General features: G+C 51.5%; 9 protein-coding genes across 9 annotated transcripts; 5 read left to right on the top strand and 4 right to left on the bottom strand.

The window, feature by feature from the left end:
• Positions 1-1,669: 1,669 nt before the first annotated feature.
• Positions 1,670-5,905, top strand: PC9H_007426 (uncharacterized protein; the record flags this gene model as incomplete). The annotated part of the gene is made up of 7 exons (XM_036776957.1): positions 1,670-2,596; positions 2,645-4,073; positions 4,132-4,606; positions 4,758-5,010; positions 5,134-5,432; positions 5,494-5,544; positions 5,599-5,905. The coding sequence occupies 7 exons, from the start codon at positions 1,670-1,672 to the stop codon at positions 5,903-5,905; spliced, it is 3,741 nt and encodes a 1,246-aa protein (XP_036630577.1).
• Positions 5,906-6,436: 531 nt separating this feature from the next.
• On the top strand, positions 6,437-8,862 carry PC9H_007425 (uncharacterized protein; the record flags this gene model as incomplete). Its single annotated transcript, XM_036776956.1, has 6 exons — positions 6,437-6,700; positions 6,773-6,789; positions 6,840-7,877; positions 7,937-8,234; positions 8,291-8,766; positions 8,802-8,862. 6 exons carry the CDS (start codon positions 6,437-6,439, stop codon positions 8,860-8,862), a joined length of 2,154 nt encoding a protein of 717 aa, XP_036630576.1.
• A 1,542-nt stretch (positions 8,863-10,404) lies between these two features.
• On the top strand, positions 10,405-11,246 carry PC9H_007424 (uncharacterized protein; the record flags this gene model as incomplete). The annotated part of the gene is made up of 2 exons (XM_036776955.1): positions 10,405-11,146; positions 11,206-11,246. The coding sequence occupies 2 exons, from the start codon at positions 10,405-10,407 to the stop codon at positions 11,244-11,246; spliced, it is 783 nt and encodes a 260-aa protein (XP_036630575.1).
• Positions 11,247-11,550: 304 nt separating this feature from the next.
• On the top strand, positions 11,551-12,927 carry PC9H_007423 (uncharacterized protein; the record flags this gene model as incomplete). Its single annotated transcript, XM_036776954.1, has 5 exons — positions 11,551-11,766; positions 11,821-12,105; positions 12,159-12,196; positions 12,263-12,601; positions 12,651-12,927. The coding sequence occupies 5 exons, from the start codon at positions 11,551-11,553 to the stop codon at positions 12,925-12,927; spliced, it is 1,155 nt and encodes a 384-aa protein (XP_036630574.1).
• Positions 12,928-13,111: 184 nt separating this feature from the next.
• Positions 13,112-14,821, bottom strand: PC9H_007422 (uncharacterized protein; the record flags this gene model as incomplete). Its single annotated transcript, XM_036776953.1, has 6 exons — positions 13,112-13,249; positions 13,301-14,155; positions 14,206-14,448; positions 14,502-14,658; positions 14,714-14,730; positions 14,783-14,821. 6 exons carry the CDS (start codon positions 14,819-14,821, stop codon positions 13,112-13,114), a joined length of 1,449 nt encoding a protein of 482 aa, XP_036630573.1.
• Positions 14,822-14,961: 140 nt separating this feature from the next.
• On the top strand, positions 14,962-16,698 carry PC9H_007421 (uncharacterized protein; the record flags this gene model as incomplete). Its single annotated transcript, XM_036776952.1, has 2 exons — positions 14,962-15,183; positions 15,232-16,698. The coding sequence occupies 2 exons, from the start codon at positions 14,962-14,964 to the stop codon at positions 16,696-16,698; spliced, it is 1,689 nt and encodes a 562-aa protein (XP_036630572.1).
• Positions 16,699-16,948: 250 nt separating this feature from the next.
• On the bottom strand, positions 16,949-19,098 carry PC9H_007420 (uncharacterized protein; the record flags this gene model as incomplete). The annotated part of the gene is made up of 6 exons (XM_036776951.1): positions 16,949-17,885; positions 17,971-18,151; positions 18,202-18,434; positions 18,488-18,577; positions 18,633-18,862; positions 18,919-19,098. 6 exons carry the CDS (start codon positions 19,096-19,098, stop codon positions 16,949-16,951), a joined length of 1,851 nt encoding a protein of 616 aa, XP_036630571.1.
• Positions 19,099-19,263: 165 nt separating this feature from the next.
• On the bottom strand, positions 19,264-20,887 carry PC9H_007419 (uncharacterized protein; the record flags this gene model as incomplete). The annotated part of the gene is made up of 4 exons (XM_036776950.1): positions 19,264-19,580; positions 19,636-19,734; positions 19,785-20,685; positions 20,744-20,887. The coding sequence occupies 4 exons, from the start codon at positions 20,885-20,887 to the stop codon at positions 19,264-19,266; spliced, it is 1,461 nt and encodes a 486-aa protein (XP_036630570.1).
• A 203-nt stretch (positions 20,888-21,090) lies between these two features.
• CPA1_1 (Multifunctional pyrimidine synthesis protein CAD) lies at positions 21,091-22,541 on the bottom strand (the record flags this gene model as incomplete). Its single annotated transcript, XM_036776949.1, has 4 exons — positions 21,091-21,204; positions 21,262-21,442; positions 21,498-22,305; positions 22,358-22,541. The coding sequence occupies 4 exons, from the start codon at positions 22,539-22,541 to the stop codon at positions 21,091-21,093; spliced, it is 1,287 nt and encodes a 428-aa protein (XP_036630569.1).
• Between the last annotated feature and the right edge of the window lie 394 nt (positions 22,542-22,935).

Here is a 22,935-nt window from a genome sequence, read left to right as displayed (position 1 = left end):
AGGTTGCCCATGCCGGGGTGATCACCAAGCGCGCATCCCGACGTGGTCACAAACCACAAGGCATTCTCCAGCCGAGACGTTGCCAACAGCATTACAGTGTGTGAGTAGCTTTTCACGCATAGAAACATCGCTCCCATGCTGCTGCTCAGATATTCAGGCGAAACCTGCAATGTCTGAGTCAACGGAAACGGGAGATATCGAACCGAGGGGTTGGTCCGAGCAGTCAGTGACGCCCAGAACCGAGAAGAAGCCGTCCTTGGGCTTGGGTCGCCGCCACTGTCTGGCTGTGAACATGACACGATTCTGGGTGTCAAGTACGTGGAGGAAGAGTATTTGGAGCAGTCAGTCTATAATAGCATTTGCATCTGAGACTCGCGGTCCTGGCATTACCAAGGGGACATGGACGAGCCGAAAACATACGTTGTTCTGTATAGTTTCAGAAGCCTGGAACAATATGTCGCTTGATTGCTTGTTATTGCGTTAAAGAAAAAGAAAACGAAGAAGAGTTCCTTCAGAGGCGTCGTACGACGAGGAGACGCTAAGACGAAGCGCACAGGGCCAATATATATTTTCGAGCAGGTACAGTTGAGGACAGTCAAAGTCCGCTAAAATAAAAAGTTTTTTTATTGTGCTCCGGACTTGCGCGGAATACATTCCGGCTTGAAAACCCTTTCGAATGATACCGTGCTTGTCCAATTCTGACGAGCCGATCGCCCAGAAAAGGCGAATTACTGGAAAATACCCTCAAATTTTTGGCGTAAGCCGAATATATTAGATAAAATCATGAAAAATATGCCAATCGACTCCTTTTGATTAGCTCATGTTGATCCCGTCAAAATCTTGGACTTCTATCGAGCCGTTCCTGAGAAAAAATATTCATATTTCTGGGCGCTTCGTGATGGGAAAACCAGGAACGTGAGAGAAAACGCCGTCGGTGTGAGAATTTATGGCTTGAGGCGCTTTTGGGATAGTTCCAAAACAAAGGCTAGCGATATTTCGACGCAACTTCCAATCGGGGATCGTAAGAATTGGGCTGCATGCCCAGTCTTGGGCGCCTGTCATCCCGAAAAGGCCCACAGAGGTACACACAATTTGAATTTTTTGCTCCAAAATATTGGCGCAGACAGATTCTCGTGGGAAAAACTTCGGAGGTGCTTTTTCAGACGTTTTCAGCTATCCTGAGTCTGAATCTGGCGTTAGTTTGTCCCCAAAAAATCCCCTTCGAGCGCTACGCAATTTGCGGACTTTGACTGTCCTCAACTGTAACATGGCAATAAATGATCGATGGGACGGGTTCCTGGGTTTGGCGTTGAATAGCCTCGTGGCAAAGCCAGGGTAAGCTCACGTGATCATGTTGATATTGGGGTTCGTGAGAGTTTGATAAGAAGCGGAATCAATTTGTCTGCTCTCCTGTTTCCCCCTGCCCTCCCCATTATTTTACTCACCTCCTCGTCGCCGCCTTGAACGGCGCCCAAAACGACGAAGAATAACGAACTCGACCTGACCTAGCTGACAGACACGACGAGGACGCGTGTGTTCTCCTTCTGATCCGAATCAAGCGTACACGTTGTCTCCAGCTTGACTCCGACACGGTCACGGTATCACTGCCGCACCGCAGCATTGGCCTCATACGCGACACCACCTCAAGGCCCTACCACCACATACAATAATGCTGCTTTCTACCCCCACAAGCAACCATGTCTCACTCAGAAACAATAGTGTGTCTCCTTCATATGCGAGAAGACCACAGCGAACCCCAGAACCCATCCATTGTCGTGACTCACCAATGCTCACCCCTTCGCCTTTACGACGACGACCTCTATTTCCGCAAAATGACCAGTTCGACGACTTTGATGGCGGCTTCCTACATTCTCCTTTCAAATCTCCTCCCAATGTGCAACATTTGTATTCTTCGTATTCAGCCAAACCAGAACCTATATCAGCAGACGACGCAGAGGGCGCCATTTTCCTCGATTCTCCTACCGCCTTGCGACCCACACCTACTCCACATCCACAACCTCTACGAACCCCGAAACGTCCTGCTCTTTCTGTAATGCAATTGAATTCGCCTCTGAAAGCCTCTGGTGCTGGCACCAAGCGCAAATCAACGCCACTTGCATCTACGCCATTGCGTAGGCACAATCTCACCCCACTCAGCATACAACGAAGCCTTGACAGCAAAGGCATCGCATTCGACCGCCTGGCGCCTTTGCCACCTCCCCAGTTCTCCGCGAGAACCCCGCAGTCCAAGACTGAAACGGAGCACCATCTGAAGAAACAGACAGCAACTCTGACTCGACTGCGTATCACCGATTTTGATGGATCAGGCGATGAGTTTGATGGGGAGAATGTTGACTCAGGCTGCGATATGTCCGATGATGACGAGGAAGGGAGAGGGAATGTTTTCCTTTCTGGATCTCTTTCCGGGAAGTTAATGAAGCGTGGCACATTGGTGAGCAAAGGCAAGGACAAAGATGAAGAAGTGGCCGCTGTCTCCCCCGGTGGCCACATCACCAAGAGGCGTGCCCGATCCAGACCTGTCTCGGAAGAGCTTTTGGAAAGCGTATATAGATCGCCAGCTTTCGAGAAGCCAAAGGTAATGCTGTTCTCGCCTCTACTTAGTACATCTGCTGACTCCTATTAGCCATCCAAGGTCCCCAAAGCTGGCCCTCCTGCGATCCCTTTCCCATCCAACCGCATGCATCGTCGCAATGGATCCGCCTCGTCCTCGTCTGATATGGGATCACCTCTTCCCCGACGGCGAACGAGCGCTGCTACCAGTCGCCCCCCTATGCTTAGCAATGGTCTGCATCCCATTTCGTTACCACGTCCAGCTCCCCGACCTCTCAACCGCGTCGAGAGTGCGACGCTTTTCTTCGGCCCTCCCATTCCAGCGCCCGTCAAGTCAGCGCCCGGGCGTACAAGGATTAACTCCACAATGGCCGCCTCTCTTTCTAAGCATCAATTAGCTCACAAGCGATCTAAAGTCCACAACCGGCACAGTTACGCGGGCCCTCAGCAAGCGCATATATGGAATGCTATTAGAACCGATACAGAGGCTCCTTCGCCGCATTCCTCTCCCATCTACGACGTGGGTAACTCGTCTCGAGACACGGACATGGAGGAAGATATGTTCTTTGGCAGCGATTCCGGCACTGAGTCGATGAGCTTGCGACCCGACGGTGCTTCTTTCGTCTTCAACATCACGCAAGGGACGCCATCACCACGAATGAAGCAGCAACCTCAGACCCTTCCCAAGAAGTATCGGCCAAGAGATTCGGGTGTCGTCGTTAGCGACGATGACGATTACGACAACAAGCACGGCACCCCCGGCGCTTCACTGAATCTGATGCCACCCGCCTCGAGCAGTCTCAATTCCATTAACTCGGATACCGACGACGGGCTAGTTACGCCCGGAATAGGGCCCGGTCAATTCTCCGGCTGGCCCGACGCCAATATCCGCATAAACGATTCCTCGACATCCATTGACGGTATATTGGCAACAGCCGACCCCGACGCGTTCATTATTCGTATCCTAGCAGCAACTAGCAAAGGTGCTAAAAGTCGAGGGGAGGCTGGTGCAGATGGAGAGGCCAAAAGACCGCCTGGAACACCTGTCAAGAAGGTTAAAACGACATTCCTCAACGGCGACCGCCCCTGGCAGAGTGCCATCGCACACAAGGTAGCGAACCTTGACTTTGACTACGGCGGTGGTTTCGGTCTACCAAGCGAGGCGGAGGCTGGCAACAAAAAGGGAAAAGGAAAACCAAGGCAGAGTCTACCGGCACTACCACTCGGAGGGTTGAAGCAATGGGGAGCTAAAAGCGGAGGAGGAGGAAGCGATACCGAGGACGAGGAAGATAGTCCCAGTGGGCGAAAGGTCACGAGCAAGGCTGGTCTGTACGGAGGACTTGGTTTAGGCAGACCAGCAAAGAAACCCGAGGCTGAGAAGCCTGCCTCTGCAGTATCGAGGACACGCTGGCTCATGAGGAGGAGTAGCAGCGGTGCGTTTTCGTTCTCAAGCGGCAGTGATAGCTCCCGTAATGCGACACCAACTCGTGTCAATCCTTCAGGTAAGTTATTGTACTCATGTTCATGGGTCATTGGCTTATATCTCTCTTCTCTCATTAGACGACATCCCCGCTCTGACACGTGTCCACGCCCAAGATTCGCCCTCGAAGAATGTGGCCAAGCTATCGCCGCTTCGTTCCACATCGGGTTCCTCCAGTAGCTCTTCCAGCACGTTACACTCGCCCTCTATTCGACATCTACCCATCGGGCCGGCTACGGTCCAACAGCAGCCACGGAACAAACCCAGATCATCACTTCCCCTTCCCACTGCCACTTTCAACGAACCTCATCGCAGAGCGCCACGACTGTCAGCAGGGCCGTATCCTTCTAGCTCGCGATTGGCTCCTCGATCGCGACTCTCTGATTCCTTCGCCTATGAACAGCCCGGCCGGTATGAACGTGACTTTATGGAATTAGATGAAGTCGGGAGCGGGGAATTTGGAAGAGTGATTAAAGTTCGCCGGAAGGATGGAGGGCAAGACGGCAAAGGGTATGCTATCAAACAATCCAAGCGATTTGAAGGTGTACGGCATCGGTGAGTAGCTCTGTTCTCACCATCATGTTTTGCTGGTCCTGTCATTGGTCGGCCTTTGTCATTGGTTAGACTGGGTCGGTCGGCCTTTGATTGGATATTGTCGGGCTTCTGGTCAGATATGGATTCATTGGCTGACGTTACTCTATTACAGGCTACGCTTGCGCGAAGAGGTAGACACTTTGCAACATCTGTCCAGGGTTGCTACGTTAGCCAGTGGAAGCAAGGAAAATTGCCATCCCAATGTCCTGGGCTACGTGGATAGTTGGGAGGAGAATGAAGCTTTGTATATCCAGACAGAACTGTGCGAGATGGGCAACCTTGCGCGGTTCTTGTGGGAATATGGTCGAGTTTTCCCCAGGCTAGACGAAGCCAGAGTGTGGAAGATATTTGTTGATCTAAGCAATGTGAGTTGTCCGAAATTATATCATCTTCTGTTCTTCTTCTGCTATTCGCTTCCCAATTTGTTTAAATGATTAGTGTTTCCGTGTGTCATACTGACCGCTTGTGGTTTTGTTGGTGTTCTCTAGGGTCTTCGCTTTGTCCACGATGCCGGAGTGATCCACTTGGATATCAAGCCTGCGAATATATTTATCACTTCTGAGGGAAGGTTCAAGATTGGCGACTTTGGGATGGCGTCGTTCTGGCCCCGCCCCCGATCAAATATGGAGGGAAGTGGAGGGGATTGGGGGAGCGCAGCCAATGCGAGCCTTAGGACAGGCGTTCACGTTAGCCTCGGGGAGGGCCCCTTCGAACGAGAAGGGGATAAACTCTACTTGGCACCAGAAGTTCTGCAGGGCAGATATGGCAAAGCAGCCGATGTCTTCAGGTAAGGTGTCCACCCTTCTGACATTCTGCAAGATTCTCATGTCATATTTATCCGATATTAGCCTCGGTATGACGATGCTTGAGACGGCATCCAACATAGTTGTGCCAGACCAGTGAGTGTTTATGCTGAGGTCGCCGACAGAATATATCCTGATCTATTACTGTAGGGGAGACGCATGGCACCAATTACGACAGGAAGACTTTTCATTGGTGGATTTGGACGATAGCCCCGAGTTGTTGGGGCTCCTGCGGAGCATGATGCGAACGAATCCGGAGTCGAGGGTGAGCGCTCAGGATGTCTTCGACCATCCAGTAGTAGCGCGAGCCCGGAGGATGATGGAAAATATGATGAACGACTCTCTTCGGAAAGGGCTAGACGCATTCCGTGCCAGTCCACTCGGGAGCGTCGACGAAGGTTTCTTGGCGGATATCTTGGAAAGGCGGGCCAGCGATGCTATGGATGTATGCTCATGAAAAGCCAAACTTTTGAATCAATTCTTGTATGATGGGACATTGTATGTTATTCACCAGGTAGATAGTATATCGTTATATCTCGACACATGCACGCAGTAGTAGTACATGGTATTTAGACGCCCGAAATGCACTAGTCTTCATTTGGATATGGTTTTTGATATCGCGGGTTCCTGGCAACGACCGGGTGCAGTTCCAAGATCTGTTCTATACTGGGACTTGAGAACCAGCCAACTGACCTCCTTTTCCACTCTCCTTTCACTCATGCAGGTGCTCTGACCGTCTCCCCGTCGACTACACGCTTTGCTCGTGACCAAGTCGCTGCGTTGCCTACACTACTCTTTCATCCTTGCTCCCGACCACCACCATCTCCTCCTCATCCCACCACTTCAAGTACTCGTAATTCAGCTTCTGTCCGCTACACATATCCCAGCTATCCCACTTCTGCCACCGTTCGCTTTCGTGTCAAGCTTTTACACAGCCCAGTAATCGCAAACTGTTCTTTACCCTGCCACCCTATCCTAAAACACTCAAATGACCGGCGCCGAAGGTCGAGCGACCGCCGTCATAACCACTATTTATCCAAACCCTTGCATCCTTCCTCATTCGATGGACCCCACCTCCACAGATTTTCGCGCTTTCTTCCCATACACGCCCAATGAAGTCAAACATAGAAAGCGGACCACCAGCGCGCAGCTCAAGGTTCTCGAAACTATCTTCAAGTCCGATACGAAGCCGAACGCGAGCCGGAGAAAGGACCTCGCGAGTCAGCTAGATATGACCGCCAGAGGCGTTCAAGTGAGTCCCCTCAGTTTTGGTTTTCTCTTCCGCGACGGGGGTGTTGACGCGACCTGTCACGTCAATTTTCAGGTTTGGTTTCAGAATCGGTGGGTCACCATCATCCCCTTCCCCTTCGCAATTGACATAAGGTTTATAGCCGAGCAAAAGAAAAGAACAAAGCAAGCAAAGCCGCCCATGGTGCAGGAAAGTTGACCACCGGAGAAGCTGATCAGCAACAGCCAGAGGAGTCGCCCTCCCCATCTGCCGAACCCACTGATACAACTGCCGAATCACTCAACACTACGGATATCGCTGATACATCTTCACAGCCGCCCAGTCCCGTTGATGTAGGGCGGCCATTTTTCCACATCAACACCCACAACCCCGTTACCGCCGACTCCTCAGCCAATACCTCATGGCAAAGTTCTCCCATCGACCCGCCCACATCCATTTCATCATTTGCTTCAAGATCTAGCAACAATCTGTCCGATATTCCTATCTCAAGTTACCGCCGAGGATCCCTGCCTGTAAACGCCCTCCTGCCAACTTCATCGACACAGCCTGGCTATGGACCCCCGTTAATCGATCAATATGATCCCCTCGCAAGAAGGCGGTCAGTTGATGCCAGTCTACAGCGATTAGCACACAACCCGTACGCTAGTGTAGCGAGGGCGCGGAATGCGCAGTTGTTTGGGTCTACGAGGATTGTTGCTCACGGGCATCATCATCCAGCGGTTTACTATGGGCCTGGTGGCCGCCCAAATATACAGCATCGATCCACCGTACCCCCCGAAATGGACTTGCGGCGACCTACACACCCCAGTCGGATGTCCTCCCTTACGCCGTGTGATTCTGGTCGTCTCTCCGTCCCCAATCACTTTGTCAGCCAACGTCCTACAACTCAACCTCTTCCAGGACCGTTACCTTCTCCTGACTTCTCCTTCGGCGCTCCCTATCCCGATTCGTCTCCCCCGTTGACAACACCAGCTTTGGACGACCGGAGTTCACCTGACTCTTTCCAATTCAACTACCGAAGCGATGAGCTTGAAACTGAAGACGACAGTTCTTTTGGCGGTCCGTCAAGGTTTGGGTCGCTTGTCTCTGTCGCAAGCGATTCAAGTACGTTCTATTCAACCGAGGGCATGTGTGCTTTAGAAGACAGGCCAGATATCAAATTCATGAGAAGGGATTCCTGGTATGTACATCCATAGACACGGGGATATGCGTCCTAGGGCTTACAATCCATCATTCCAGCGCCCCCGTCTTCTTGGACATGATGAAAGGTCTCGATGTCAGCCCCCTATCTTCCCATCGCTCCGACTCTCAATTATCCACCTCGTATGCGGACGCTGGAACCCCTAATGCTAGCGCGATCCCGCCCGCTGACAGCCAGGACATCATAGAGGAATCAAACGAGTACCCGTCACCCGCGACAACAGTTTCGCCCGGGGGGAGCCCGCCAGCTCTTCAGACCTCTGCTTCATCTAAGAGCAATGTAACAATTTCGAGATCGAGTGAACTAGCCTATGCGCTGCAGGAGCCAAAAGCTGAAGTAAGTAACGATTTTTCGATTTTTTTCGACCGTGCATTTACCTCTTGTTTTCCTAGGTGCCCACACCTCCCGCCTCTCACCCTGACATCCTGCCCTCATTGGCCCAATCAGCGGATCCCAACGCACCCACGAATCATTCGGAATTCAGCGACGCTTCTCTCCGTCACACGTACGGCATTTACGAACAGGAGCCTTCTTACGCTGTACCCACTGGATCAAATGTGCCCATCTACACGGACAAGTATCCATTCGAACCCGAGTATCCTATTGTTCCGGTTACGGTTTCTCCGCCAGAACATTACCATACTCGCGACATGTACAGCAACTCACCAGGTGCTGTGGGTATGACCACGCTGCCCAACGAAAATCCCGGCATGCATATGAGTCATCAGCATGGACACGACTACATGCAGTGTGGCGCCGAGGAGACGGGGATGTATGGCATGTACGGACATAGTGATGGGGTGGACATTGTGGGCTCGGAGCAACGTTCATCATCGGCTATGGACGTATTACGGAACGTTGGGAATGCGTACGTGCCCTACACGTAGCTGACTGCGCTGTTAGTCTGCTGTCTGCCACTAGCCTTAGAACGGACCCTTTTTGCGACACCCGAGGCAAGGTCTAGTTTTGGGACGGCGTTTCTTGCTCTACATGTGGTTGCTTCTGTATATTTTTGTTCCGCACACGGTCTTTTGTCTTCGTTGTTTCATCTTCGTTTCTCTGAAGCTGTATTCCGTCTTTCGTTTGTTACCATCTTTATCTTACTTTCTCCTTTCAGTTTCCTTTATCGATTATCTATCTCTCTCCGCCTACTGTTCCTCAACGTATCGCTCTGCCACCTGTTGTCGCCTAAATCAAAAGTGTATATTCTCCGTACTTCACATTCCCACCTTCCCCCCATTTACCTCCGTCATCCATCCTCATTTTCGTCAACGTCATCTACGCAAGATATTGCTTGTAATTGGGTGGCCTTGTTCAGCTGTCACGGCATAGCCCGGAAATCGGGATCCATGGGTAGATCGCGGACCCAAGGCATATCCCTTTACCCTCGTTTAACAAGCCACACCACCGTCCACGGGGCCATAGTACCTGCTTCCGTTTCGAACCCCCTGCCCCCCTACCCAGCCCCTACCATCGACCCCCTTCTCGTTCTCGTACCTCCCCCTGCCTCCCCCTCCGCCTGCTTCTCCTGCTTCCGCCCTCGCCTCGGGGTCTGGAGTCTACCACCGCCACTCAATCCTTTGTTCCCCATCAACCCTCTCCTATCTCCTCGCTTTCTAGCCCCTCTTACCATTTCACCCTACCCCCTCCCCTTGTTGATATCATATCACTCCGCATCGGTCGTTCCTGTCCATACCCCGTCCGACCCCCGTTTCGTTTTCTCCGTCCACCCCAAGTCGTTCGTTCTCGCATACAATTATATTATACATACTTGCAGTAAATTAGTTGGGACTCGCGCAGTTCCCAGGTGTTATAATCCTTCTTCTCTGCTTATCCATGAATAAACTACATTTGTGTCTACCCTATCCTCCCCCTCAGTGGGCTGAGAAAGAGAAGAAGAAAGAAGGTTTGACCCAAATGGTTTAATTGCAAGTTCGCTGTCATTCTGTAGACTCCACGCATGTTTTAGAACATGCGCAGACGCGCTTATCGACGTATGTTTAAGTGGGTATTATTCCCGATCCAAGGGATATACCCTCTGTCTCCGGCGAGGCATCCACGAGCCCGGAAAGACAATTCAATTGCGTTGATTAAATGGACAAATCCCCCATTTCCCATCGGTCATAAAATCGGGACTAGCCATGTGCAGTGCATGGCAGACTTCCTTCAGGGTGATTCCTGTGTGCTAGCAAGCCCGTTTAATACTAGTGGGATGTCGCTTAATTAACGACATAGTCTACTGCGATGCCGTGTTAAGTATCAGCGCTGCATTTGAGGGTATTCACCGAGACACTGACCCCCCTCTACATACGCCTTTTGGCCGTGCCCCCATCCGATGATAAGCTATTGATACTCGCTCTGGGCCATCGCAGCCTCCAGGCATCAGCCGGACCTGCAAACAAAGCTGTAAGTTAAGCGCCCATTTAGCACAAGCGCCGACCCTCGCTGACCGTAGACAACGTGACTCGGACGAGGCTCAGCTCTATTCCTCATCTACTACCACCACATGCCCGACCTCCAAGTGATAGCATTCGCCTCGGTGACAGGCCTTCTCTTCATTGGAACCGCATCCTCCGTTCTCCAGGAAACCTTCCTCGACACCTCGAACCCGCTTCTGGCAAACTTACCCCATCCTCTACACACCACCCATTACTTCGCGAACAAGTCCAACTTTCTGAACGTAATTTTCATCAAACGTGCATGGGGCTGGACATCAGCGGTGCTCCTCTTCTCGTATCTCTCAAGTCCGAGAAACATACGAACCGCGAACCGCTTCGCGAAATGGGCGATCGAGACACTCGTATGGATGGTGTTCACCAGCTGGTTCTTTGGTCCTGCTCTGTTTGAGCGTGTCCTTGTGGCCTCAGGAGGAGAATGCATGGTCTCACTACCATCTGGTGACCACGTTACTGTCCCCCACGACCTCTGCTACTCCAAACGCACCGTCACGATCGAATCACACCCTCAGTTGTTCTCCTCCGTCAGCTTGCTTCCCGACGCAGGCTGGAGCGGTCGGCCACGTCTACGCAAGGGTCATGATGTATCTGGACACATCTTCCTATTGACTATGTCGGTGCTGTTCCTCACGAATCAGCTTCGGCTGTCCCTACGCACGGATTCAAGAACATGGCCTGCCCTCCACTACTTCGCAGTGGGCGCAAACGTTGCTTTGATCGGAATATGGTTGTTCGCTATCTGGACTACCGCGCTGTATTTCCATTCACCATCGGAGAAGGTGTCTGGATATTGTACGTCCAATCCCCCCTCACTCCCAGTCGTCTCGCGTTCTGACTCCCTTCTCTGACAGTCTTAGGTCTTGCCGGTTATTCTGCATCCCGTATCTTCTAATTTCATGTTGCAACTCTTTTTGGACATCCATCCATGTACCCAAATGATTGTGTTGCCATTCACAGTTGCCCCTTCCTCAATCTTTACAATACACCACCACTGACCCGCACTGACACTCCCATTTACTTCTCTGTACTGTACTTCAACATCTATACCAGTATTACGCAGATGACGTAGAGACGTATCGGAGTGCTGGAAAAGAATAGCCTAATGAAGCAGCCAGAGTTCAAGTTGGCGCTGTCTATGTTCGGTAAATACATTATGCAAGGACACTTGTGACAGCGTGTTCCTTCCCTTTCGACACATGGCGGAGAGCACCCGGGATACTCCTGATACCCCAGAGCATGGGCTCAAGCTGCATGGACGACTCGATCAGTCCGAGCACTTTTGGCGGGACCATTACCAGTGGCTGTTCGAGCAGGGCTACGAGCTGCGTTCCAGATATCGCCCCAGTTGGAAACCCTCTTGGAAAGGCACGAAGAAACCCTGGGACGAATGTACAGACGGCTTGTATCCTCTCGTGAGTCGCTATATCACAATCACATTTTCTACCACCTATACGAACACACTGCAGCATAACAGTGCTATAGATGCACAGCGCCGATCAGATGGCGAGCTATTAATGCTCAAACGAACCAAGAAGTCGCTCTTTCCCCATGAAACGGAGATTGGCCTGTTCTTCTCAACGGAGCCAATTTCCGGGGACCCTCGCAATCACTGTATCCCGATCTATGAAATCCTGCAGGTCCCGGACGACGACGAAATTCAAATTGTTGTAATGCCTATGCTACGAGTTCATGATGATCCTAGGTTCGATACAATAGGGGAGGCTGTTGAGTTCTTCAGACAGATGTTCGAAGTAAGCACATTTCTACGGTTCACCACGGGGTCGGCTCAAACATAGTGATGGAGGGCCTGCAATTCATGCATTCCCATAATGTTGCCCATCGGTGTGTGGCGTTTAGAAATGAAGGTTCTGCACCGCTTGCACTTGATTCTGACAGTGCATAACGCAGGGACGTGACCTTCTTCAACGTCATGATGGACGCAAGGGAACTCTACATCGACAGATACCATCCTTGCCGGCCATGGCGTAAACTGGACTTGAGTGCCAACGCCAGGCATTACACAAGGACGCAGAAACCAGTGAAATACTACCTCACTGATTTTGGCCTGTCTCGGAAATACAAAGCAGAAGAACGCCCTCCGCAGGAACCCATAATTCGAGGGGCCGATAAATCTGCTCCAGAATACAAAACTACGGATGCATGCGATCCATTCCCAACTGACGTCTACCTATTGGGAAATTTAATCAGGGAGAACTTCACAGAAGTACAACTTTCGCCTTCCGAGACGTTGGGTATGTCCTCACAATTGACTCTCTTAGGGTTCTAGGTTCGCTAGCAAACGGCTAGGCTTCCAGTTCATGAAACCGTTAGTCGCTGATATGACCCACGATGACCCTTCAAAACGTCCCACCATGGACGAAGTCGTTGAACGCTTCGAGACCATTCGAAAGGGTCTTAGTTCATCAAAACTTCGTGCTCGAGTAGTAAAAGCAAAGGATTCTCCCATTGCAGGATTCTTCCGCGCTCTCAGTTATTGGCATCGGCGCGTTGACTTCACTGTCCACGGCACCCCTTCAATACCAACCCCTGCGAAGCCCTGCTCCGTCTTGTAGCTGTATTTGCAATCATGTTGTCTACCCATGCTGTCCACGCTGTTGAATTCCATTTTCTGACTACTGCTAACCTCCGTCTGAGAAGCTGTCTGAGCGTCGTATAATCCAATGTTCCAAGACAATCTACATTTGATCAAGGCTATCAATAGCGTAAGATAATAATGATACTTTGAAACTTTCTGTGCTATAGTTTTGTTATTGATCCGTGGGTTGGGGGGAAATGGATTCGAGGAACACCATTCTGCCACACATCGCCACTAGATGAGAAGTCGCTTGAGCGCCCCGTCACTTGTGCATTTCGATCCATCATGATAGCGTGGACCTGTGATACCAGGTTAAACTCTAGAATGGAACCTCCGCTGAAGATACGAACCTGCATCCGCAAACCGTGTATATTTGCCCGCAGCGACATTATTTCCTCGTTCAATCGTAGGGCTTCGTTCGTCAAAGCGATGTCGTTGCGCCTGGCTAACGACTCGACAGAGATTGCAACCGTGACCACTGACTCTCGAAGACTTTCGAACGCCCCTTCAATCGTGGAACTGAGATTTACAGGTGCTACGGAATTTTGAACGGGCCGCATGGCATCGCTGCCGTTAGGAACTGACCCGGACACAATCCTTCGACCTGGAAATTGGTTTAATGATTGTGTTTCTGGGGGCGAACTGGGGTTGAATTGTTCCGAGGCATCTGGCCTAGGGAAGAAGGGCGCGAAGGGGTCAGCTGCGTTTGGTGGAAGTCCTCCGATATTCGATGATGGGAAAGGAGGGGAGCGATTCCCACTATAATTGGAGGGTGATGCAGACGAAGGCTGGACGTCGATTGGCAGGTCTACAGCAACTCGCTGAGAGATAGGAGGACAAATTCCAGGAGCTCGGTACCAAGGGCCTAGAGCAGCAGTTGCAACCTGAACATCTTGTTTTGTCGCATGCAGCTGCCTTTCGAGTGTGTCGACCTTCTGCCGAAGGACTGCGTTTTCTCCTGTAATCGCGGATATACGCTCTTGATTGAGGGCAAAGAAGCCTTTGATTGCCTCATAAGGGCAGGATATACTGTGGGTCTTCCCAGCATGTCGGGGTCCGGTCCACGGGCACCCATTGGCCGATTGGGAGCATCCAATAATAACTTCGGGGCAAGTCTCGCGATGAGAGTTCAGCTCTGACCTGGGCATATCAAGGTAACAAGAGGGACATGTGGCGGTAGTTGCGGGGCACTCAGAAATGTGAGCCTACAAGTTCACTTTGTCAGCGGTGTTTGTGCTGCGAATGATTGACGAACCTCCATGTTGACGAACTTGATCTCGGCCTGACAACCTTCACATTGTAGGGCTCGGTGAGCGCAGTCATGTGCGTGCTTCCCAACGTCCTTCCTTAGCACAACCTCGTTGCATTGATCCTCTCCACATATAACGTCAGTGTATTGGCAGGAGTCCTTTAGATGCGATTCTAGCAATTGTCGTTGGAAGGTTTCGGTGCATCCTAGTGGAAGATTAGTACACTCAATAATCAATTCGTCCACTAACTACGGTCAATCAGAAAGCGAAACAGAATAAACAAGGCTGCTGGAATGCGTACCGATCTGATTATTGGGTCACTCGGAAGCAAATCATCTTGTACAAGGGATGAGCGATCCACAGGGCAGTGCGGGGAGTGTTGCAGCGCTTGGATGATACATTCATAGCAGAATGTGTGCATGCACGTCCGCGTCGTGACCGGCTTCACGAATGGCGCACTGCGGTGCTAACTTTAGGAGTGTTCCTTGTCTAACTGATAAAAGGTGGGCATACCGGCATATACAGCACGTCTACAGAGCACTGTTAGTATATTTCCAACCGTGCAGTAGCTTCGATACGCACCAGGTTCGAGTTCGGTGGGTCGACATAATTGTAGGACATCGCGGTATAGGATCAAGCTGTCTGAATTAGGCAAGAGACGGAACCCCTGATGCCAGAGTCGTCGCGGTGAACGTGACTTGTGCCACAATCTTTGAAATTCCATTTGGTGACCCTCAAAGGCTTCTTTGACCACAACCACTATGTCGCTGTATACAACGTCGAGCGTCCAACGCGCGTTGGCCATCCCGGAGCTACTCTCCTCCATCTGCCAGCTGCTGGGACCAAAGGATATCCTGTCAAACGCTTGTGTATGCAAGACGTGGTCCAATGTGGCACTGGACGTCCTCTGGAAAGAAGTAGACGATATTCACAATCTGCTGTCACTTCTTGCACCGTTGAAACAGAAGGCCGGTCAGGGCTACGTGAGTGCGGCTTGTAACATATGCGTAGCGAACGTTGAATGAATCAAGCTCCAGGCATTCTCTCGTTCGATTGAGCCCGAGGATTGGAAACGGTTTACGCGATATGCAGGTCGCATTCGAGCTTTGGTGCACAACCGTGAAAAGTCAAAGTCTCGTACCGTCACTCCGAACGTCTTCCATGAAGTATCAAGAACGCGCATCAGCCTCAATATCCTGCCCGTCCTGCACACTCTCGAATGGAGCCGGAGTATAGATCTGAATTTCTCCGTGTTGTTCATGCACAAAACCGTGAAACGTTTCAAGTTCTTTCTTAGGGAGGAAATGGTCACTCCTCCAAACGGGCTGGCTGCCTTCTTCCAGGCTGTCACGACCAGAATGCCTGATCTCGAGGTCCTCGATATAAGCAGCGTTCAGTCAGTCTCCGACATTGAGGCGGACATGATCAAACTACTCTCGGGGCTCCCGAAACTCAAAGAGGTCATACTTCCACTATATTACGTTTCTCCCAATATTTCCGAGACCCTCTCTCGACTGCCAAACCTCAATGTGTTGGGTTTCCAATACGATGACGAACAAGGCAGAGGGGACAGCCAAGATGTAGCTCTTCCGCCAGCGACCCTTGGTGAAGGTGCATTCCCAGCCCTTTATGACCTAGCGTTGTCAATGCCTTTCGTCCATGCGTCCGAACTCTTCGACCAGCCATTCTCCCCGCAGAATATTACAATGCTCTTCATAGACTCAGCGTTACCCGAATCACCTTCCGACATACATAACCTCCTCTCCGTCATCGTGAAGAATTGTCCTTTGCTCATCAACCTCTCGCTGAATCCCCACTTATCTACCACGGACAACCCACCTACCGACGAGCGACTCGCGTACGCTAACCTGCGTCCGGTCTTAACGCTACCCAATTTAACATCTTTCGACATTAACCATTACTATCCTATCGACCTCAAGTATAAGGACATGGAGGAATTGGCACGAGCATGGCCAAACCTCGAAACACTTATGCTCAATAGCGACCCCGTTGCTCTCGACCATCCGCCAGCCCTGAGCATCGCTGCCCTCATACCCTTTGCCGAACATTGTCCCAACATTCGTCAACTTGGTCTGTACATGAACGCTGCCGAAGAGGACCTCCCGTCATCACGCGACCTCGTGCCGTTCAAATGCCTAGAAACCCTCTCAGTAGGGCTCTCACATATAACTGACCACGAGAATGTTGCTCTGTTCTTGAGCCATCTCATCCCCTCCGAGTGCGAACTTGAATGCGGTGGAACCTGGAGGATACTGGACTGGGAGTCTTCCTCACCGGCGAGTGAGTATGGTATAATCCATCAAGCCTGGTCCATGGTTGGTTCCGTCCTTCCTCTGCTACACAAAGTTCGGATGCAGGAGAGGAAGCGGTACGAAGAAGCCAAGTCGGAATTAAACTCATCACCGTCCCCCAAGGATGATCCCTTACCGGTATCACAGACACCAATCTCAATAAGCGACGCTGTGCCTACCCCGTAGTATGTCACTACTTCCGTGGTACTATAGGTACACTCACGGTACGATCAGATTATACCTCGACGGCCCAATTCGACATCTTCGGTCAATAAGCGTCACAACGACCCGCTCAAGTACCCCAAAAGTTATTTCAGATAGTGATATCAAAGCTCAAAGCAGGACGTTGGTCGGGATATCAAGATAAATGACCGTGCTATTGTAACATAAGAGGATGCTGTATATATGTATGTATACTATGTCATAGCCGAGTAGATCAGAATGTCGTCCACCAAGTAATAATACACCAAACCACAAAAGACGGCCATACGATCTGGTAGTAGTCGACAACAACGCCCCAAGCAGCGGAGCGCCTCCTCCAGGGGCTCGCTCCATCTCCCACGCAAATGTACTCTATCAGTGATTTTACAGCAGGAACACTCATCGTCAACCGTCTCCGCCTTCCTCTGAAGACAAACGACCATGACCACGAGAACGAAGAGGACTTTCGATCTGAGAGTTTCCACCCATTACCAGCGGTTTCGGGGGAAGAGGACGGCAGAAGGGGCGATTTGAAGCCGTGGTGCTCCTCGTCACCCTCGGCAAATCCTCTATCCAGAGGGTATTGGCTAATATACACGCCGTCTTCCGTGTCTTCATCAAACGCAGGTGACATCATAGGCGAAAGCATGGGCGAGGCATATGGACTCGAAGGCTGCGATGTGGCACGCATTGTCGTAATAGAGTCGGAATTAGGTGTTCGCATCGGTGGGAACTTGCTCATCGGGCTGAACGGCATGTTGGGGGTATAAGGCGACCAGATCGCTGAATCTGGTGGTTGGTCTGGAGTTGAGTCTCCGTCGGAGTCAGTGCGATAGTCACTGACTCGATGCGTCAAGGGAATACGCGATAAATTGTGCTTCGGGAGGCGCTTCGCCCACAGGAAATTTGCGAACAGCACGCCGAAGAAGGATATCACTGCCACGAATAGGTACGGGCCAGCATAGATATCATTTTGCCCAGGTAGGGAGCATGGCCGATCGGCAAAGCTGGGCTGCGTGGCCGGCGAGACAAAGGAAAGAAGCTGGAATCCAGGATGTCGGATGTGGCGCGTGGGCGAGAACGACTTTACGGTAACCTCACGTACTGGGGGGGCTTCGTCGGAGGCTCCACCAAGTCTGTGTATATAGTCGCAGTAATCCCGGTTGTCGCCACTGAAAATACAGAAATACATATCAGTTACGTGACTATGATAAGGCCGGGAGGTGCGGTCATGGGGGAGATGCGGCTTGAACGTACCTGAAGACGATAGATGGTTGCAAGACTTGCAAGAGGAACGTTGTCGTTTGTTTCCCGAGGGTATTCTGGTATCCGTGCCCAACATTTCGTCGTATTGTGCCCCGTTCTCTCAGCGGACCACATGAAGCCGCGTCCGGACGCGCAAGAGGGATGTGACTGAATAAGATGGTCGGTTGGCTAGCTGCAGGGGCAAGTCAGTCCCGCGAAGCATTTAGGCACAACGACACACACCATTCTGGGTGCTTTTGAAATTGTGAACAAACTCCACTGGCCCCTCCGGGAGCGGATGCCACTGATCGTATTCAGTAAATTGGGCATTCCGTTGGTAGTCTTCGTCCACGAGGCCAGGGGCATCCAAAAGAATAAACGCATGCCCCCTAATCACTATGCGTTGGTTGAGTTCACCAAACCGCTCCTTGTAGTATTGTCGGATGTGTTTCGAGACAGGCACAGCGGTCCCCATTCTGCCTGAGCATTAGACAGTCCATGGTAGTGTAAGTTGTATGAAGTTGCTCACCCTATATCATTGTTCCCCGGGATAAAGTATGTGGGTATGGAATGTCCAGTGCGAAATATATTGTCGAATTTCTGAGCATAGGCATTGTATCTGCAGCGGGTGCCTGATTCAGATGAGTAGAGACGTGGAACTTCGGGGGGCTTACTCGGCTTGCGTCCTGGCGTACTTTCCGCTGGCCAGCATATCACCAAGAACGACGACTGCATCTGGGTGGAAGTGCTTCGCAATATACCAATTCTTTCGGATATTCGTGTCATACAGAAACTGCCGGAATGGCCCCAGGAAGGAATTGTCACCGACGAGGGCGCTCAATGGGTATCGCACCTGAGGGTCGGAAATCAGGAGTACGTGCGTAGGCCTCTCCGCCTGGCGCGACTACAAAAGTGGCATGGTTTGAGCTCGCGCGCTTTCAATAAGGCAGGGAGACGTACCAGCCCGGTTTCAGGCCACCGACATGTCCATAGCACCCAGAGGTACCCTCCCAGTTCGCCCCATAGGACAGTCAATATTCCGAGATATCGAAATCCGTTGACGACCATGGATTTTGCGTGAAGAAGTTCATTGGCTTTGAGCACGAGGATCTCCCTCGCCCCTCTGCGACGGCCAATCATGGGATCGTTGATTCGGAACCAGAACCAGGCTTCAAGGGTTCTGCCAAGCGAACAAGCTTGTTTGCCAAAACCCTGTGGGTCAAATATGATGGTTCGTTCTCGACATCCTTCCAAATCTACAGTACATACATCGGTGTCCAAGCAAGGAGAAAATAAACAAGGTGACTACTCCCAGTCGCTGTCGCCGTCGGATTCATCCTTGTCCTTTACGCTGGCATTGCTGGCATGACTCGAGGGCACAACGTCGTAGCTGCCGTCTTCGCTCGCTCGTGGACTAGTTCCGGCTGGAGTGAGTAGCTGAGGGGATGATGTATTCGTATCCCTGCTAGAGTCTTTGGCGTGCCCTTTACTGCTTGACGCGATAGGCAAATCCACGGCCGTTGTGGGCTCCTCAGTGGATGCAGGAACGGGCTTGCGATCTGAAGTAGAAGGGGTTTCATCGTCGTCATCTTCCCAACTGAAATCTTCTTCTTGCTCTACGGCTAGATCATCGAAGGTATTAGTAGCTGAAGAAAGAACGAGAGGGTAAGCACAAACACTGGATGAGAACCTTCCGCTTCTCTTCCTCGTGGCGAATCTGGTAGACTCGGAAGAAGTACCGCTTCCAGAAGGTAGCGTCGTCGAGCACAGAAGGGACTATGTTGGTGTTATTCTAAAACCGAGGTGAAGAGAACTACGCGACATACCTAGTTCATCGTGAGTAGCCTGCAGCGCAGCACCATCTGCTGGGTCACCCCATTCTTCCGCCATGCGTGCTTTCCAATGATCACTGCCAATACCGCCTTCTTTCGTATCGACCTCTTTCTCCAACCAGGTATTGAATTGCGAAAGGTTGGGTTCGTGCTTGATAATTTCAGCATCATGTCTCAGACGCTTCAGCAATGAATCGGCTCGTGTGGCCACTCGCTGGAGGTCTCCCAAGGATCCAGACGAAGGTGTTCCGACTTCACTAGATTTACCCCTCGAGCTGATGCTTGAGTCGGAGGCCTCGGAGGGTAGCATCCACATGTCCGAGCCGTCCCATATGAACCCGGTCGACGAACTCGAGCTGACATTCCCTTCCTCCGGTGGTATGATCTTGACAGCATCCTTGAGCACCGCGCCGGCCTCTTTCATAGCCTCCCGTAGCATGGTTTCGCTCTTCCTAACATAATCCTCCGCTTGCGTACGAGTGACACCCTGCACCCGCTGGAATTCATCGGACAACGTCGCGCGCAACTGCGCAAAATCCACGCTTTCTGAAGCGTGTCTTATTGACTCGGGTATATTGTTCTGGAGAGTAGAGGCTATATTCGGAGGAAGGACTGCTTGGAAGCGGGAGAATAGGGTCTGCGAGCTACTCGAGGGCACCGCCTGCGATGTCGCTGCGTCCGTCGAATCGTTAGAAGGAGCTTCCGGCATCGAGCTTGGGCTTGAGCCCTCGGCTTCATCTTCGACGGCACGACTGCTCGAAGCGTTGGTAGCATTGGACAGTGATGCCGTTTCTCCCGCGGAAGGCTCAGGTGCAGTCCATTTACCGACCTCCTTCTGCGCCTGAACTACAACCTCACTAAAGTCCTTTCGCGCTGTCTGTAACGCTGTTTGACCCTTGAAGTTACAATCCACTCAGCTCATCTGCGTTGCTGCGGCGTGTGGCAATGCATACCTGTTTCCTGATCATACCCCAAAACCCTCCTAGTTGGCCAATGACCTGATTGACCTCTTCCTCAAGACTAGGCTGTGGTTGAGCCTGCTCCGGCGGAGTCGCAGTCGTAGGATTGGCGACATCGTATGGATCTAAGAAGTTCATGTTGACGCTCGAAAGCTGAAATTGGTCGTTGCAAGAATGCGCGGTAGTCGGGGAATTGAATGGCCGCCGGAAAACGATCGAGTGAACGACAGTCACTAAATCCTGAGATTGATTGAGGTAAAACATTCATTTCTTCCCAGACAACATTATGGTACAACATGATACTATCATTCCGGAGTGAGCCTTAATTCTCAGCTACATTACTAGATCGCCGCAGCGCTCGAGCGGGCAGAAGGTGGCAGTGGAGCTGTGTATACATGCGAATCGCCCTCTGACACCTTGTGTGCACGACACTCAGCAAGGAAATCCGTAAACATCTTGAGAGAGCATGGTTAGGATAGAAGAGGTAGAGCCACATGATAGAACATGCTCACCTCGATCGTATCAAGAGGTCCACCGGCACTCTCAGGATGGAACTGCACGCCCCAAACCTTCTTACCCGAGTCGGATGTAGATTTGATGCCCTCGACCGAAGAGTCGTTACAATTGATGAAGAAGGGTTCCCAGCCTTGAGGGAAAGGATCTTGGAGTTTGAGCGCGTATTGATGGTTTTGGCTACGTGTTTGCTATTTTAACAAGCGGGTGAGGCTACGGAAAACGGCTAGCTTACCTGGTCACATAGACGCGTCCCGCTGTGATAGATCCGGCAGAAGCGAGCGCAAGGACAGGCTGATTATGGCCACGATTCCCAAAGGTCATGCGATACGCGTCCAAACCCGCGGCCATCCCAATAACTTGATGACCCATGCAGATGCCGAAGATGGGCTTCTGCCACTCATCGATAGTCTGTCGAAGCTTCACAGCTGCGTCCATACAATGCCTAGGGTCACCGGGACCATTCGTCAAGAAAAGCCCATCGAATTGATCACGAACAGCATTGAAATCGAAGTTCCATGGCAGGACCGTTACCGCCGCTCCTCGGCGAACGAGCGCGCGCAGAATGTTGGCTTTGGCGCCGAAATCGAGGACGGCGATTCGGACATCGCCCGTAGGGTTCAGCTGGAATGGTAATTTGGTCGATACTTGGTCGACTAGGTTTTCTTCGGACGGATCCCAGTACTCTTCGGCTTGGGGAGGCGGGAGGGATACTTCTGCGTCCACTGCAATACGACCAAGGGTAGTGCCCTGATCACGAAGGAGGGTAGTAATAGCACGAGTATCCACCCCAGTAATGCCAGGAACGCCGTGCCTATGACACCAGGCTGAAAGTGACTCCGTGGCCTTGTAGTGGGAGTACCTCTCTGCGAGATCGCCCACAATTATGCCAGCGCACTGAATGCCCTTGGATTCTAACACCACCCCAACTTCTTCAGAGTTGAATGGTGCAGCATTCGAGGGGACACCGTAATTGCCGATCAGCGGCGTAGTGAACACCAATATTTGGCCCCGGTAAGAAGGGTCAGTCATTGATTCTGTGTCTAAAGAGAACGTCGTCAGTGGGGCGGCGGGGTTCGCGGACACTGCACTTACAAGATGTAATGGATGTCGAAAAGACAGTTTCACCAAAGATACTTTTTGGAGCACCGAAGGATCGGCCATGGAAGGACTGGCCCGACTTGAGGTGCAACGAAGCAGGCAACGATGACAGCGAACCTGCGTGAGTTGCCAGGCTGCGAGAAAGACGTGGAACAAAGAGGAATTGTCGAGATAGCATGATGTGTGCAGTGGTTGCAATTGAATAATTCAAAGGCTTAGAAGCGAGAACACGAGGTCACTGAGATAACTTGAGAGCAAAAGAGTTAGTTGTTGTGGTCAAGACAACGGAAAAGGTGGAAACTAACTCGTCGCGAGTGTTCTGAGTGAAAAGCATGTACTGAGCGGAACGGCTCAAGCTAGAAAATTGAAGAGAACAGCCTTTTATTTGGCAGTCGTTGAAGAAGAAGCAGAGTCCCCGCAGAAAATTTACCCATGTGGTAATCGGTGACTAAGCGCAACCCACGTTCTCCGGCGCCTAAGTCCTGCCCCTAAGCTCCCCTAGGCTAATAAGCTTCAAGGACTCGGTGAAATGATTCTCAAGATCTCAGGCTCGAGTTCCAAGCCTGGAACAG

Source organism: Pleurotus ostreatus, assembly GCF_014466165.1.
Source record: "Pleurotus ostreatus strain PC9 chromosome Unknown scaffold_5, whole genome shotgun sequence".
Classification (NCBI taxonomy): domain Eukaryota; kingdom Fungi; phylum Basidiomycota; class Agaricomycetes; order Agaricales; family Pleurotaceae; genus Pleurotus; species Pleurotus ostreatus.
The sequence above is the reverse complement of the archived record's forward strand: the minus strand, read 5'-3'. Positions and strand labels throughout refer to the sequence as shown.